Genomic DNA, 18758 nt, shown 5'->3' with positions numbered 1-18758 from the left:
CGTCCACACATCTACCTTCCTCCATGATATCAGCAGCTTTATCAGTCTGGTCAACTATCATTGGTATCATAATGTCATGTACACTGAAGTGGACTCACAGTCAGGGGAATCACAGTCAGCCTTTATTTACAGTGACTTCACTAAAAACATGCGTCATACAAATGTGGAAATAGAAGCTGTGCTCCAGGGAGCAGCAGACATGCAGCATCAACGCTCAGGCAGGACCATCCCAGTCAGGACCATCCCAGTCAGGATCATCCCAGTCAGGATCATCCCAGTCAGGATCATCCCAGGCAGGAGGGAAATCCTGGGAAGCTCTGCACAGAGGGAGGAGAAACAACATTAGAGTAAAGAGACGAGCACACACTCATCAGAGCCAACGACGTCTTCCCCGGATCGTCACGCTGACAGCAGCTGCTACCTGGAGGAGCGCTGCTGACGAGCTCACAGGTGCTGCTTCAGCGTTTTAATTTTACACAACAATAAAACACCAAAAGAAAAAAATGAAGATTTTCCATAGAATAAATATCTTTAGCGTTTCACTCTGTCAGCACAGGCAGAATACACTGGGCTTTGAAATGGTGCAAAAGGATATAAAATGAGGTCATTTTCTATATTTATGACAGAGCAGAAGCAGCAAAGGGTGTGTGGTGTAGGTGGGTCATCACTGAGTCCCACTGATGACTGACATGATACCAACCTGGCTTCAAGCATCTAAAATATAAAACATGTTTAGATTGATCTTCTTTATAATTCCAGATATCCTGCTTCGTGTATCTGATGTCTTCAGTTTGTGTCCACAATGTACAGAGTAGCAAAAACACAGAAACATGAAAGGATGAGTGTGTCCAAACTTTCCTTGTTTCTTGGCTCCACATGAAGCTCTCTTTACTTTGCAGTCGATTAGAGGAGTTTATAAAAACACAAACATAAATACTGAGACGTTGTTGCATCTGGTACATTTTCAAAGATATTCACAGATTTAAACTGTCAGTGATTCATAAGCAAAAGTGAGACGAGTGTGTAAGGATCATATAAATGACTTCACAGTTCAGTGGTTTTCTCTTGGTTGCAGCACTCAGACTCATCAATAACTGCTCGTGTTGTTTGTCCTGAATTTGATTTGCTCAAAAACTGAAACAGCTGTTAAACAAGAGAGATTATTAACAAGGAGAAAGAGAGCAAGTTTCTCCTTTTTTGGCTTCCTGTTAAATCCAGAATTCAAAATCCTGCTCCTCACATACAAGGTCTTAAATAATCAGGCCCCATCTTATCTTAATGACCTTGTAGTACCATATCACCCTATCAGAGCACTTCGCTCTCGCTCTGCAGGCCTACTTGTTGTTCCTAGAGTATTTAAAAGTAGAATGGGAGGCAGAGCCTTCAGTTTTCAGGCCCCTCTTCTGTGGAACCAGCTTCCAGTTTGGATTCAGGAGACAGACACTATCTCTACTTTCAAGATTAGGCTTCAAACTTTCCTTTTTGCTAAAGCATATAGTTAGGGCTGGACCAGGTGACCCTGCATCCTCCCTTAGTTATGCTGCAATAGACGTAGGCTGCCGGGGATTCCCATGATGCACTGGGTGTTTCTTCTTCACTCTCTATGTGTTAAAGAATATATTAAAAAAATAAAATCCATTTTTTCCTTGTGATCTTATGTTTTGTTCAATTTAATCTTTTACTATTTATAAACCCTCCAGTGTCTGTTTTCATGAACAGCAGCATCAAACCAATAACTCCACATTTACCTGCAGGGCTGTCAGCATGTTGATGCAGGCGCTGCTCCTGAGAAAGAACACAGAATTAATTATTACGATTAACTATCAGCAGGAATAATTTAACCAGTTTATTTCTTCCTGGAATCTGTTACTCAGACTGTGAGTGTAACAGAAGCAGAGATGAAAGTTTAGATGAGCTCAGCTGCTTCACTCTCACCATTTATAAGATGAAGTTCTGCTCCAGCTGGTGTCTCATCACAGACGTGGAGCTGTTTGTCATGCCCTGCAGACAGATCAGAGTCAGCTCCTCCTTAAAGACAGTGAAACATGCTGCCTGTTGTGATGTCATGCTGGAAACAAGATTCAGAGCTGTTAGCTGAACCGTGCTAGCCCAGGTGGCTAATGTGTTAGCAGTTAGCAGACAGAGTGAAGGCAGGAAAGTAAACCAGACTTCAGCTGAACATGAAATAAAGATGTGAGACTGATCAGGACAAAGCGTCTAAACAAATACATAAGTCAGCTAAACCACAGCACCTCCTTTTACTTTACTCACCTCGTCTTTTGGACTTTTGTCTCCAAATAAAGTAAATGATGACGAGAACAAGGCTGCAGACGAAGACCACAAGGGCTCGGATCCCCAAGTCAAACAGGTGATGGTTGGCTGGAAAAGCAAAAGAATAATTATCTGATACAATTATTAAACAAACATGATCGACTCTACATACTATTTATTAAAATCATAAACCCTGCTCCAAAAACTTAATTAACACTTCAGAGTGTAGCATCAGGCCAGATGTTGATGCACAGGTAAGCAGCAGGTGTACTTAGAGGAGCAACAATGAGACGACCTCCAACACAGGAACAGTTTTACAGCTGAAAGTCTCAGACATCGTTTCCTCCTCATCTTTTCTGTCTGTGTTTTCACCAGTTTGACATCCAGCTAAGGTCAGTGTCTCTACTGGTAGCACTGGGTGATACTGGACCCTCCACAGGTTGCACAGGTAGTCCAGCTTCTCCAGCTGTGGCACATTGAATACGTGCCACAGCTGGAAGCTTTGCTGTGTCTCGAGGCGTCTTTGAATTCAGCCTCTGTAGGTCTATAATGTTCATGTCCATCCAACGATGTGGCATCCTTCCATTGCTAACACGTCCTCGCTCATATTATAGATATGCAGCAATAGTTTTTCCCATTGAGATCAGACACGTTTTCAAAGTCTTCCTTTTTTTCAACAGTGTTTTTTTAATGTAATTCAGAACAGCTGAGCTTGTCTTACAGAGCATCATGCCTCAAACACACACGTCATTTATACTGTAAACAGCAGAGCTGATGTAAGTTTGACTGAGAATTACACATTTAAACCTGTGAAGCTGACTGATGTCTTTGTTGGAGTCATACCTGACGGGGCAGATGTCACTGCTGGCTGATGAGTAACTGTTGTAGTTGTTGTTGCTGCGCTTGTTTTATTATCTTGAGAATACAACAGAGAATTTAATTTCATACACTGAAAATGAGAAAGACTGACAGAATTACACATGTGTATTTTAGCCAAATATGTACCATAAATAAATAAAATGCATGTTTTCAAAAAAATACAATTTCTATAAATAAGAAACAAAAACATTTGATAATATCTTGAGATTTGGAAACGATGACTGGGTACTGGATTTGTTAAAAGTGCCGTGTTATACAGGAGCAAACGCAGTGACGTCATTGACAGCACTGATCAAACTCGAGGGTCTAAACTAAACTGATCCTGCTCTCTGCTCTTCCTCCTCTTTGAGCTGTAAACTGTGATGTGCTGGTGGCTGCAGACCCCGCAGGTTTAGCTCTTTGAACGTGGAGTTTAATGTGTTTTGGGTTCGTGTGTCTCACCTCTGTCAGATCTCTGTCCTTTGGTCACATTCAGATAAGCAGCTGGTTCTCCATCACAGTAGTACAGTCCAGAGTCAGCAGGCTCAGCTTCTCTTATACGTAATGTTGTGTCCTCCGTGGAAACAGAAATCCTTCCTTCATTTATTTCTCCAGAGTCTCGTCTCCACGTGGGAACAGCTGATCCTCCAACATCATGAGAACAGTTCAGAGTGATGCTGCTCCTCTCTGCAACACTCACTATTGTTGTTCCTGTGAAGAATTCATGACATTTATCATTAAAGTGATTCTTTCCAACGTGCAGACTGTTAAACAGGAAGCTGTGCACTAAAGTTACAGCAACAAGAAGCGGTTAAGAAAATGGATGATGATGATGAAGGATGCTCTCTGCTGCAGTAATATTTACAGTCGTTCATAGTCTGACATCGTCTGACTGAATCCAGCTGCACTCGATCAGAGACTGATGAAGGATTTATGCTCCTGGTGTCAAAGCTCTGTGGTTATGCAGAGAGGTGCATGATGGGAGTTCATGCTTCACAGACACATTCGATTTAACCTGACAAAGTGTTTAAAATATGTTTGCATGTCACCTGTAACAGAGATGGATTTTAAACAGAAAATAGAAAAACATGATGTTACCTGATGGGATCACTGTCAGCTCCACAGCTGCTTCATGGTCACAGAAGTATCTGCCAGAGTCTGAGGGAGCAGCTCTGAGGATCATCAGAGACCCGTCAGCCTGTGAACTGTATCGTTTCTGTGGATCATTGATGTGTTTTGTAGTTTTGTCTCCATCAGCTGTAAGTATGTCAGCTCTGCTTCCTCCACTCTCTCTGCTCCACCTCACTCCACCCTCCACAGAGTGAGGACAGGGCAGAGTGACCAGCGTCCCCTCCTTAACTCCTTCATGGGTCAAACCTGCAAAAACAAACAGTTTTCAGAATCACATAAACCTTCAGATGCTGTGGACACATGTTAACTTATCTGTGTGTGATGGGCTGTAAAAATGTCACAAAGCTGAAAACGATTATTTGCGCTTAGTTACACAGATGAAGTGTAATCAATCACATTGAAGACTTTTCACAGCATATTAGTTTATTTTACTCAAGCTTGATAATTAGAATAATGCTTTGCTCACTTAAAATAAATGAAATAATAACTTTCTACTAAAGTTGTTTATGTTGTTTTCCACCTTTTCCTTAACCAGACCCTGCAGGGTTAACCTGAGTGTCCCAGTTTGTTTAACCAGGAGGATCCCAGGCCTGATTATTGTTGATGTATTACAAATATTCTGGTTTTATTGTTATTTACTTCATTCTGAGTAAATAAATATCCATGTAATATAGTTCAAAGTTAGCGTCATGTTCATACATGTTAAAAATGCCTGTAAATCAAATGAGCTCAGTGACAATTACTGTTTGTTTGAATCAATTTATTAATAACATAAAACCTTTAAACTGATGCAACACATAACAATGTCACAAATATATTCAACTAAATAAATTTCTTCATTTTGGAACTAATCTTTCTAGAGGTGAACACAGTCTGTCCATCCTCTCCCTGCTCTCCTCTCCTCAGCCTCTCTTAGCTGCCTCGTGTCCTCTCTGATCAGGTCTAGCAGCTCATCATCTCTTTCCCTCCCTGTCGTAGGTGGCTGACACGCTTCGCCATCGCCGTCGTTTAACTCACCCACTGCTGTGCTTGGCCCTGGAGTGTCCTCAGGCAGAGAGGACACTAGGACAGAGGCCTAATGGAAGGCATCTGTCCTGTCAGGGGTGATCAAGGAAACACACGGGAGGACAGCAGGAACCAATCAGACACAGCGAGACAGGGCAAGCAAAAGTGAACACAATGCACATGAGACAAGGACTATCAAAATAAAACAGGAAGTAGCTCTGTGTGGTTTTTGTTCAGGGGAAACACGGAAACAGAACGGATGGAGCAGAAAAAGGAGAAACACAGAGAGGAAATGGATGAAGGTGAGGAAGAGAGAGAGGCAAACAACCATGGAGACAAGACTGACTTCCACAGGAAACACAGAGGAAAGTGAACGACCTGATCAGCAAACTCAAAAGCACCAGAGGACTAAACTAGGAAGCACAAATCTCATAAATCTCTCTAAGAAAACAGCAACGATTCAGAAGTGCACAAACACAAAACACTGGGCCAACGAGCCACAACCACCACCTGCTGATCGCCAATCAGGAAACACTAATTTCCTGATTGGAGGTTGAACTGTCGTATGAAGCACTCAGTCTTTTCTAACGTTTTATAGTCCGAACAAAATGGCTTCGTCCATCTGTAAAATAACTGAGGGATCATTTTATGACAGATTTACAGTCAGTGAGATAAAAATTGTGACGCGTCGCACACTTTGAGCTGCGGTCACACCTTTATCCAAGCACACAGTCTCACACTGAACTTCACAGCTTTTATTATCTGAGTCTCATATGTAAACTATAAATATGTAAATGTGAATAGAGTGAAAGAGTCTCACCTGCAGCGACATTAGAGCCCAGAGTGCAGGCCAACAGGCAGCAGAAGATGTTCACCTTCATCCTCACACAGTGCGAAGTGTCTGAACAGTTCCTGTGTGATCTGAGAACAGGAACTGAACACGTCTGTTCTTCCTCCTGCTGCTCGTAACCACACAGCCTGCCTTACAAACACAAACTTGTTTGTGGGTAACAGGTAACAGATGCTCTTTTTATAGTCTGTGAACATGTTTCAATGTTAACATTTAAATGGGGACATTTTTATGTTGTCGCTGACTGGAAACAGATACTCTGTCTTACTTACTCTGCAGACAGATCAACAAGCGTAAGGACTGACGACTCACAGAGGATGCAAAGTGGTATCAGCTGGAAACTTGTGGTTTTAACCTGAGCTGCAGGAAGAACAAATACACACGGAAACCAAAGGATATTAATAACATGACAAGAAGCCATTTACACGTCACAACACGGAGTCCACTGAGTTCAGTGGAAGTGAGTATTTTTAAAGCTGTGTGTCAGAAACCACACTGATCAGTCACTCATTCAGATATTGATGAAGAAGCACTGGCAGCTAAAATCCTCTTCATCAGTTCTTCACTGAGAGCACCAGATCCATGAGGCTGGGCTCTACCACACCAGGTGAGACCCCAGGTGCAGGCTGTGTAAAGAGGCCACATAACAGCAGGCTGAAGGGTGTGTCTCGTCCCTTTACTGTGTCTGCTGTAACTGAGTGGATGTCTGTTGTTGTGACGCAGTGTGAAGATGAATTCCAAGACTCAGGGCTGCTGTGGTGGGGGCACCTGCTCACCCCCTCCCTCAGAACAACACATCACTCACGTAGGCATCTCGATGGAGGGTTGTGGGCGGCGTAGGTCACAGTCAGTAGGGCCATTCATGTAGCCGTGCTGGCTGTAATGCGGCGACCTGGCCCTCTTTTTAATTACACTTTACTCATGATCTGCTTTTATGAGGCTTACAGTGCTGGTGCTGAAGAACAGAGCAGAGTGTAAAGATGTCTGAAGTTTAGGAGCAGGGATACACGATCCACCTGCCTCAGGCGAGCGTCTGGAGGAGCCTAACCTCAAAGATGAAGATCTGCATAGTTACATATATTCAAATCCCTCTGAAAAACAAACACTTATGATTTAACCAACAACGCTTTTATTTATTTAATCCAGGTAAAAAGTCTCATTGACTTCTCAGAGGCCGGGTCTCTGTTGGCATTCTCATTAGAATTACTTTGAGTAAACCTCCCAAACATGTAATCACCAATAATGGTTCATAAAAACATTCATTTGATGTCATTTAACATGATTAAAAAAGTCGCTCTGATGATGAATTCCACTGTAGAAACAGGCTCTAAAAACAATTTAATGACATTTTATTGCCTTAATTTCCTAAATGAATGTATTTACAGTCTTACAGCACACACACATCTGTACTGTTAACATGTTAAAACAATCAGAGCAACATTTCACCTGATGACAGCGTTCAGGACTGTTTGCTTTTTTTGTATTCATGTTTTCAGATTGTATTATGACTAACAGTAACACACACAGCTTTTCACAATAATTCAGAATAATCTCGACATATGCATGTTATATGTTACATGTTCCCATGAACATCTGTGCTGTGCAGACTGTTCCTGACAGCAGGACATTCAGGTGAAGCTACACCGGTCCGGCCTGCTTCTTGGGTTTCTCCAGTAAGACATACGTGTTGTTGACGGGCTGTGAAGAACCTGTGGATCATAAACATCATCAGTCTGAGTGGGTTGTGTGTAACAAACACACCTGTGCAGGTTTGGTGTGTTCACCATGAGTTTGTGTAAAATGAGGTGCTGAGTGGCAGCTCAGGTGTTACCGGTCGTGTTTCCAGTCTGTGGCAGCTCAGCGATGGTGTCGTATGTGGCATCACTGTGGTCTGATCCTCCTGTTAAAATGTTTATCAAATAGTCTTCATCAGATCCAAGTAACAGTCCAGTTTTAAGCTGTTACACACAACAAATCAACATTTTCAGCTTTAGAAGACACCAGATCCAAAAGTTTGATCACACAAAATAATTTTGGGTTATCCAAAAATAACTCATGTGTGGCTCTTTTAGTACCCGTCCAAATCAGAAGCAAGAATTAAAGTTACCTTTATTATTTCCAGCATGGAAAGTGGAAGCAGTCAAGGAATGTGGAAAATCTGTAAATGAAATATTTTGATTAGATGCAGCATGAAGGTGGAAGGAGATGAAGTGTCAGCAGAAGGTTTGCTTAAATCATGTGACTGTGAAGGCTCAGTGCAGCACAGGTGTTACTGGTGTCGTTTCCAGTCTGTGGCAGCTCAGCGATGGTGTCGTATGTGGCATCACTGTGGTTTGATCCTCCTGTCAACAACAAGTCTCAGTAAGAGTTTGCATCATTTTTACTTGTGTTCATATTCACAGTGTTCAGTGACATGATGAGTAAAAAGAATTTGTGTGTGGACTTAGCCAAAAAATACGTGTGAAACTCTGCACTCAAGTTTCAAGTTACAAGTACGAATTTTGACCCCGTTTTTCTTCCTTTCATCTGATTGGCCAATGTCATGTCAATCACAAATGTAACTATCCAATCAGAGAACAGATGGGTTTGGCTGTCGGAGCGGCGCTTTTTTGAACTGCAGGTCCTTCAAACTGTCACAGCTGCTTCACTCTCACCATTTATAAGATGAAGTTCTGCTCCAGCTGGTATCTCATCATAGACGTGGAGCTGTTCGTCAGTCCCTGCAGACAGATCAGAGTCAGCTCCTGCTTTAAAGTTTAAAACACGCTGCCTGTGATGACGTCCAGCTGTGACAGCATTATTAACAATCTTTTAGCTGTTAGACCTCCTCGACGTGTAGAGCCCCAAGAGAGCGCTCAGATCCTCTAACCAACTGCTCTTAGTGCAACAAAGGCCCCGACGGTGACCGAGGTGACCGAGCTTTTGCAATTGCCGCACCCAAACTCTGGAATAATCTTCCTGTCAATGTCCGCATGTCAGATTCCATTCAATCGTTTAAATCACGCTTAAAAACTCACCTGTTCCATCGAGCTTCTGAAACAAATTGGCTTGGACTTCCAGCTGGTCTGCATCTGTGCCGTGCAACTGTAACTATAACTGCTTTTAATGGTTTTTAACTGTTTTTGTTGCCTTTGTTGTAATCTGCTTTGCTACCTTGTGTTTGATGGACACTGTCCTTTTTAAATGTGCTATAATAAAAAATATTGATTGATTGATTGGTTTAGCTAATGACACTGATCTAGAATTTGATAAACCTGCTCTTATCTTAAAAGTACCAAAACACAGTGTGACTGCAGCTGTGAGCAAATGCTTTACTTTGACAGGCTGATGAACAGAAGAGGACACATGTCACACAGATGTCAGCATTTACAGCAGCACCTCTGCTCATAATTGTACGTGTGGACTGAAAAAGCCTTTTCTGGTCCTGTAATCTGTGCTGTTCCAACGGTGGATGTTCATGATATTCAATAACCCTGTGAGCTAAAAGCCCAGGCTTCACTCTGCTCTGAAACACTCTTATTCACAGGAGGCTGACCAGTAAGAACGGCTTGTTTCACACAGAGCACGAAGTGAGCAGCTGCAGACGGGCAGTCATCCGAAACTACTCAGTCCAGGAATCCAGCAGTCTGAGGGGGCACCGCTAAACTGTGATGTGTCCTGACCTGTTACCTACAGGTCGTGACTCAAAAGTGAGGCTGAGATTAAACTTTCTAAAAATCTAATTTATGAGATTAAATAAATTGTGTGAATGGAATCAAGGCAGAGCTGAAAAGAAGCAGGAAAATAGAAAAAACAAGGAACACCAAGAAAAGAAAAGCATCAAAACTGAGTCACATTTTAAAGTTTTACAGAGTGTCGAGTGTTGGAGGCAGACTGCTCCAAAGTGCAGAACCACCACAGCAAAGGCCCAGTCTCCTCTGCTTCGACCAGCATCAGAGATGTGTTAGGACAGAGGTGTTACGTCAGGACAGGCAAATCTAAGAACAGACATGAATGAAAAAACAAACCAAAGCGATCTCTCCTCTCAGAGCTCCTTGGTTTGTACATACATCCTTTGAATTACTGCCATCTTGTGGCCACAGCTGGCTACTGTCACTAAAAGCTGCACTTATTTCAGACTCGTAGCAAAGTGTGTCAGAGGGCGTCTGTCTGTCCTGCTCACACTGAATGAAGCTGCAGCTTTTCCCGTGTGCACATTTACATTGTGTTTAAACTGCTGTGACTTTAACAGTAAACTGATGGGAGAGCAGCATGAGAGGCAAGCTGCTGCTTCACTGTTCTGAGGTCAGTTACTACCTGCACCAGCTAGCATTAGCTGATTGCTGTGTGTAATGTAGGACCTTAAACAGAATATAAAGTATTTAAGATGTACTTAATATTCTGGGGTAATAAAGTAGGTATTTATTCAACTGTGGCAGTAGCTACTTAGATTTTACAATTCTTCAGCCAGGAAGGAGTGCAGTATGTTTTAATCTGATTGAATTTATCTTGTTAAATAGGTGAATAGTGGAGGAGGATCCTTTGTTTGCATGTGTAATTGGGGTTGGGGTGGTGGGGGGCATCGCTTCTGCTTGCCTGTCTGTAAAAGTCGATCCTAAAACGTACTGGAAGCCATAACGGGGGAAGTATGGTCTCGTTTACGTGTGCCTGTCAGACGTCGAGCTTCTTCTTTCTGAATAAGTTACAGAAGACAAAGCAGAGCCCGGCTGATGCCATTTGTTATTACATGAATCTCATTCCATAGCAGACCAGCTGGGATGCAGCACCCAGCGGGTGCAGACAACACTATGGTGGGAAGCTGCCGTGAATGTCATAGAAGTTGGTAACAGAGGTCAGATACAACCTGAATCCACTGGTGGAGAGGTTCAAAGGAGATCCTGAATAAAACCGAAGACAGTCCATCGAAGAAGGAACGAGGAACAGCTGTTAGGAAGTCACTACATAGTTTTTAAACCTCACTGATACGTCTCCTGTGACCTTTCTGATTTCTTCAAAAGAACCGAGTGAAGGAAGCTAAACTGGACCACAGCAGATATGTGAGAATGATGCGACTAACATGTCTAAACCAATGAATAAGTCATGTAAACCACAGATTCTGGTCATGTTTCTCTTTACTCACCTCGTCTGCTGGACCTGCATCTCCACATGAAGCAGGCAGTGATGAGGATGAGGATGGAGAGAAGAAGAAGACCAGTTCCTATCAGGAAACTCTGCACTGGAAAAGCTGGACAAGGTCAGAGTGATGAACACGGATCATGCATCACATACATGGACTCTCTGTAATATTTAATATATAAACACATCAGACCTCACTCTAAAGGTCATTTATGCTACAGGCCAGAAGAGATGAACATGTTTACATTTAAATCTGTTCAACTGCACTCGTTAGATTCTTTGATGCAATCATACCTGATGGAGCATCGGGGGGTGATGCAGTTGTTACTGATGCTGTATGAGTTGTAGCAGTAGGTGGTGTTGTTGTTTTTGTTGTCTTATTATCTTAAGTACAGAAAAAAGAAAATGTAGATACATAAAAAATAACAGCTTAAAAATCAACGATTGAACTTTAAATGTACGAGTTGGTTAAAAACAAACTCCACATACAAACAAAGTAAAAAAACTGAACTGAAGAATTTCACATAACATCTTGTGATTTGTGAACAATGATTGGATGCTGTCTGACTGATGCTGATTAATGTCACGCGGTGAAGCTGACATGTTTTAACTTTGTGTTTTTAAGCATTTGTGCATGAGTTGCTGTGTTTCATCGTTTTTAATCTTTAATAATGTACAGTGTTTTATTCGTACAGTTTCATTGCATGCTTTTATTGTATATATTGTTGACGTGTTGCTGGAAGACTTCCAGGCATGCCAGTTAAGACTGTGACCAATCAGGGTTTGCCTTGGCCACCGTAGGCCAATAAGAGGACCTGGCGGGGCAGATGAAGGGGGCTAGAGGTAGAGCATGAGAGACTGCAGCAGCGACATGGCGGGATAGCCGGTGGTCGGCGACTGTTGCAGAGAGCGGCAGAAAACAGAGGAAACTCTACAAAAACATTTCTGTGTTACCCTAAAGCAGATGACTCGTAATCTGGAGAGGAAATGGCGTGTCACAAATCTAGAGGATCATCATTTAGCCTGGAGAAATAGTTTGCTGCTTTATAAGAAAGCCCTCCGCAAAGCCAGAACATCTTACTATTCATCACTGATTGAAGAAAATAAGAACAACCCCAGGTTTCTCTTCAGCTCTGTAGCCAGGCTGACAAACAGTCAGAGCTCTTTTGATCCAACAATCCCTTTAACGTTAACTAGTAATGACTTCATGAACTTCTTCACAAATAAAATTTTTATCATTAGAGAAAAAATTACCAGTAATCATCCCACAGATGTAATATTATCTACAGCTACTTTCAGTACCATTGATGTTAAGTTAGACTCTTTTTCTCCAATTGATCTTTCTGAGTTAACTTCAATAATTACTTCCTCCAAACCATCAACGTGTCTTTTAGACCCCATTCCTACAAAACTGCTCAAAGAAGTCCTGCCATTAATTAATGCTTCAATCTTAAATATGATCAACCTATCTCTAATAATCAGCTATGTACCACAGGCCTTCAAGCTGGCTGTAGTTAAACCTTTACTCAAAAAGCATCTCTAGACCCAGCAGTCTTAGCTAATTATAGGCCAATCTCCAACCTTCCTTTATATCAAACATCCTTGAAAGAGTAGTTGTCAAACAGCTAACAGATCATCTGCAGAGGTTTATTTGAAGAGTTTCAGTCAGGTTTCAGAGCTCAGCACAGCACAGAAACAGCTTTAGTGAAGGTTACAAATGATCTTCTTATGGCCTCTGACAGTGGACTCATCTCTGTGCTGGTCCTGCTAGACCTCAGTGCAGCGTTCGATACTGTCGACCATAATATCCTATTAGAGCGATTAGAACATGCTGTAGGTATTACAGGTACTGCGCTGCAGTGGTTTGTATCATATCTATCTAATAGACTCCAGTTTGTTCATGTAAATGGAGAGTCCTCTTCACACACTGAGGTTAATTATGGAGTTCCACAGGGTTCAGTGCTAGGACCAATTCTGTTTACATTATACATGCTTCCCTTAGGCAGCATCATTAGAAGACATAGCATACATTTACACTGCTATGCAGATGACACCCAGCTCTATCTGTCCATGAAGCCAGATAACACACACCAATGAGTTAAACTGCAGGAATGTCTTAAAGACATAAAGACCTGGATGGCCGCTAACTTTCTGCTTCTTAATCCAGATCAAACTGAGGTTATTGTACTCGGCCCTGAAAATCTTAGAAATATGGTCTCTAACCAGATTCTTACTCTGGATGGCATTACCTTGGCCTCCAGTAACACTGTGAGGAACCTTGGAGTCATTTTTGACCAGGACATGTCCTTCAACGCACATATTAAACAAATATGTAAGACTGCTTTCTTCCATTTGTGCAACATCTCTAAAGTTAGAAATATCCTGTCTCAGAGTGACGCTGAAAAACTAGTTCATGCATTTATTACTTCCAGGCTGGACGACTGTAATTCATTATTATCAGGAAGTCCAAAAAACTCGCTGAAAAGCCTTCAGCTGATCCAAAATGCTGCAGCAAGAGTCCTGACAGGGACTAGAAAGAGAGAGCAGATTTCTCCTGTTTTGGCTTCCTGTTAAATCCAGAATTCAAAATCCTGCTCCTCATATACAAGGTCTTAAATAATCAGGCCCCATCTTATCTTAATGACCTTGTAGTACCATATCACCCTATTAGAGCACTTCGCTCTCGCTCTGCAGGCCTACTTGTTGTTCCTAGAGTATTTAAAAGTAGAATGGGAGGCAGAGCCTTCAGTTTTCAGGCCCCTCTTCTGTGGAACCAGCTTCCAGTTTGGATTCAGGAGACAGACACTATCTCTACTTTTAAGATTAGCCTTCAAACTTTCCTTTTTGCTAAAGCATATAGTTAGGGCTGGACCAGGGGACCCTGAATCCTCCCTTAGTTATGCTGCAATAGACGTAGGCTGCCGGGGATTCCCATGATGCATTGAGTTTTTCCTTTCCAGTCACCTTTCTCACTCACTATGTATTAACAGACCTCTCTGCATTGAATCATATCTGTTATTAACCTCTGTCTCTCTTCCACAGCATGTCTTTATCCTGTCTTCCTTCTCTCACCCCAACCAATCACAGCAGATGGCCCCGCCCCTCCCTGAGCCTGGTTCTGCCGGAGGTTTCTTCCTGTTAAAAGGGAGTTTTTCCTTCCCACTGTTGCCAAAGTGCTGCTCATAGGGGGTCATATGATTGTTGGGTTTTTCTCTGTATCTATGAAGCGCCTTGAGGCGACTTTTGTTGTGATTTGGCGCTATATAAATAAAATTGAATTGAATTGAATTGAATTGGAGCATCGGGGGGTGATGCAGGTGTTACTGATGCTTTATGAGTTGTTGCAGTAGTTGTTGTTGTTGTAGTAGGTGGTGGTGGTGTGGTAGTTGTTGTTGTTGTTGTCTTATTATCTTTAATAATGTCCAGTGTTTTATTCGTACAGTTTCATTGCATGCTTTTATTGTATATATTGTTGACGTGTTGCCGGAAGACTTCCAGGCATGCCAGTTAAGACTGTGACCAATCAGGGTTCGCCCTTGGCCACCGTAGGCCAATAAGAGGACCTGGCGGGGCAGATGAAGGGGGCTAGAGGTAGAGCATGAGAGACTGCAGCAGCGACACGGCGGGATAGCCGGTGGTCGGCGACTGTTGTGGAGAGCGGCAGAAAACAGAGGAAACTCTACAAAAACATTTCTGTGTTACTTTTGGGTTCATGTGTCTCACCTCTGTCAGATCTCTGTCCTTTGGTCACATTCAGATAAGCAGCTGGTTCTCCATCACAGTAGTACAGTCCAGAGTCAGCAGGCTCAGCTTCTCTTATACGTAATGTTGTGTCCTCCGTGGAAACAGAAATCCTTCCTTCATTTATTTCTCCAGAGTCTCGTCTCCACGTGGGAACAGCTGATCCTCCAACATCATGAGAACAGTTCAGAGTGATGCTGCTCCTCTCTGCAACACTCACTATTGTTGTTCCTGTGAAGAATTCATGACATTTATCATTAAAGTGATTCTTTCCAACGTGCTGATTGGTTTAAAGGTGGACGTCAACAGGAAAGAGGAGGACAGGGAGCACAGAGAGGGCTGCAGCCGACAGCGTTCATTGTTTTCACTGTTTCACTTCATCCATTTCTATTTATCTGTTTCCATCAAACTGGAGCTCAGGCAGCAACAACAGCACAGACAGACACGAGTCCACACAGTATATCTGCGCACTGCCCCCTGGTGGCAGCACACAGCTACTACAGGCTGTGTGAAGCTGGCCCGAGCCGCCACTTCAAACAGGAAGTCTGCGCTCTGACTTGATAACTCGGTGATGATACCTAGTGATGGGTACCAGTTCTGACATAAATGGTAGTAACCGGACCGAAAAGCAGCGCACATTTCGGTGCTTTATTTTTTTTTTCCTGAGATGTGATACACTTTAGATTCTAGCCAATCATTTTACGTTTCCGAGGATAGTAGGCGGGTCCAGGTACGTGCGTTCTTTTAGAGCAGAGCTATAGATTAAATGTCCAAGGCGAAGCGGTCAAAAGTCTGGCTGTACATCACAGCAAAAGATGCAAACTCAGCAGCAACAAGTGCTTTAAGCTGATACTGTGATACTGTCAAAGGAGGTAACACCTCGAATCCGATGAAACACCTGGCGACACATAGCGGTTTTTTTTGTTTTTTTTTTAAAGCCGAGAAATGCGCCGTATTTGATAGCTTGCTGCGAGACCTCACACCGAGCACATCTACTGCGGGTGTGGTGCCTGTTATCGGACCCGGAGTTAGCAACATCCCCCAAGAACCCGAAGAGGAGAGTCCTGGCCCCTAGCCCTGCCAGTGTAGCAGAAATGATGAGGATGATGATGCAGCAGCAGCCGTTCTTCTCTGCGTGAGTAGCTTCATGTTGTTCGTGTGTAATTTACGTTGAGTAGGCTAACCACGTTATTACATTAATGCATGTAAGGTGAACTAGCAAACATCATCATAGCTACATGTGGCTGTCTTCTTGTTTGATGGCAGATGCTCCCTTCACCCTGGCCAAAAAGGCTAAAATGACCAAAGAAAAAGTGGGAAACAGTTAAACGTGAGAGGTTTTTGGACAAAGTTTGTGTTTTTTCCATTGTTTAAGCTTCCAGCCAAGAGTGATGCCATATATGCCCCATAGCTGCAGAAAAGGCTAACATTGTTATCTTTTTACAAAAAAACAGTTAAACATGAGAGGTTTTTGGACAAAGTTTGGGTTTTCCATTGTTTAAGCACCGGCACCGTTTCAAACGTACCGGTTTGGCACCAGTATTGGATAAAACCTAAACGATACCCATCCCTAATGATACCGGTTATCTCTGCTAGGGTTTTAGGTTTCTGATGTTGAAGACAGAATGACATCATCAACATAAAGTCGATCACTGCACAAAAACCCAAAAATGCTTCAGTGTGATCATGGTAAATGGCCTGTATTTATATAGCGCTTTACTAGTCCCTAAGGACCCCAAAGCGCTTTACACATCCAGTCATCCACCCATTCACACACTGGTGATGGCAGCTACATTGTAGCCACAGCCACCCTGGGGCGCACTGACAGAGGCGAGGCTGCCGGACACTGGCGCCACCGGGCCCTCTGACCACCACCAGTAGGCAACGGGTGAAGTGACTTGCCCAAGGACACAACGACCGAGACTGTCCAAGCCGGGGCTCGAACCGGCAACCTTCAGATTACAAGACGAACTCCCAACTCTTGCGCCACGAATCATCATATCAGCTGAAGTTCAGATACACTGTGGTTTGAGTTTACAGAGAGCAGAGATAAGACTTTATCTCTGCTCTGGCTGTAGCTCAGGTGGCAGAGCAGGTCAGCCACTAATCAAAAGGTCGGTGGTTCGATCCCAGGCTGCCTCCTTGGGGAAGATACTAACCCCATGTTTGCCTACTGGTGGTGGTCAGAGGGCCCGGTGGTGCCAGTGTCCGGCAGCCTCGCCTCTGTCAGTGCGCCCCAGGGTGGCTGTGGCTACAATGTAGCTGCCATCACCAGTGTGTGAATGACTGAATGTAGTCCTTAGGGTCTGAGTAAAGCGCTGTATAAATACAGACCATTTACCATTATTATGTAGCTGCTGGTTATTTATCTGATGTTTGCAGATAAATGTTGTTGTAAAAGTGTTTAAAATATGTTTGCATGTCACCAGTAACAGAGATGGATTTTAAACAGAAAATAGAAAAACATGATGTTACCTGATGGGATCACTGTCAGCTCCACAGCTGCTTCATGGTCACAGAAGTATCTGCCAGAGTCTGAGGGAGCAGCTCTGAGGACGATCAGAACCCCGTCAGCCTGTGAACTGTATCGTTTCTGTGGATCATTGATGTGTTTTGTAGTTTTGTCTCCATCAGCTGTAAGTATGTCAGCTCTGCTTCCTCCACTCTCTCTGCTCCACCTCACTCCACCCTCCACAGAGTGAGGACAGGGCAGAGTGATCCGCGTCCCCTCCTTAACTCCTTCATGGGTCAAACCTGCAAAAACAAACAGTTTTCAGAATCACATAAACCTTCAGATGCTGTGGACACACAGTAACATCACACGTCTAGACTGACATTAACTGGAGCGTTCCTTAATGCTTTGATCCCAAAGTTTCATGAAGTTAAACTTTGTTACATGATCAGTGAAGGAAGAATTTCAAAGCTGCCAATCATCCAAGATTCATATACAGAACTAAAAATCACCAACCAGGCCGATATCTGACAGAGTAACAGCACAAGCATGATTTCTGTCCACTGTGGTCAGACTGTCTGTAATAATGAAGCTTCTTTGAAGGATGTGAGGCTGGAAATGGAGCGGCACCGACATGTCACTCAGCTGTTTTAGTACTGATGTTTCATGATCGCAGCTTCAATCAGGAAACACTAATTTCCTGATTGGAGGTTGAACTGTCGTATGAAGCACTCAGTCTTTTCTAACGTTTTATAGTCCGAACAAAATGGCTTCGTCCATCTGTAAAATAACTGAGGGATCATTTTATGACAGATTTACAGTCAGTGAGATAAAAATTGTGACGCGTCGCACACTTTGAGCTGCGGTCACACCTTTATCCAAGCACACAGTCTCACACTGAACTTCACAGCTTTTATTACCTGAGTCTCATATGTAAACTATAAATATGTAAATGTGAATAGAGTGAAAGAGTCTCACCTGCAGCGACATTAGAGCCCAGAGTGCAGGCCAACAGGCAGCAGAAGATGTTCACCTTCATCCTCACACAGTGCGAAGTGTCTGAACAGTTCCTGTGTGATCTGAGAACAGGAACTGAACACGTCTGTTCTTCCTCCTGCTGCTCGTAACCACACAGCCTGCCTTACAAACACAAACTTGTTTGTGGGTAAGAGGTAACAGATGCTCTTTTTATAGTCTGTGAACATGTTTCAATGTTACCATTTAAATGGGGACATTTTTATGTTGTCGCTGACTGGAAACAGATACTCGTTAAAACCAGCGCCTTAAATCATTATGGACCCAAATCACAGACTGTATATAAAAGATGGGGAAGTT

At 43.0% G+C, this 18758-nt stretch overlaps 1 protein-coding gene across 1 annotated transcript; it reads right to left on the bottom strand.

Annotated features, from left to right (window-relative positions):
* Positions 1-207: 207 nt before the first annotated feature.
* LOC308384506 (contactin-6-like) lies at positions 208-6156 on the bottom strand (the record flags this gene model as incomplete). Its single annotated transcript, XM_080863032.1, has 4 exons — positions 6086-6156; positions 4228-4506; positions 3592-3840; positions 208-317 (listed from the first exon to the last, which is right to left on the bottom strand). Exons 1-4 carry the CDS (start codon positions 6144-6146, stop codon positions 208-210), a joined length of 699 nt encoding a protein of 232 aa, XP_080719158.1. The 5' UTR covers positions 6147-6156.
* Between the last annotated feature and the right edge of the window lie 12602 nt (positions 6157-18758).

Source organism: Rhamphochromis sp. 'chilingali' (assembly GCF_963969265.1).
Source record: "Rhamphochromis sp. 'chilingali' genome assembly, chromosome: 17".
NCBI classification, from domain to species: Eukaryota; Metazoa; Chordata; class Actinopteri; order Cichliformes; family Cichlidae; genus Rhamphochromis; species Rhamphochromis sp. 'chilingali'.
This window is presented reverse-complemented; position numbering and strand designations above follow the sequence as displayed.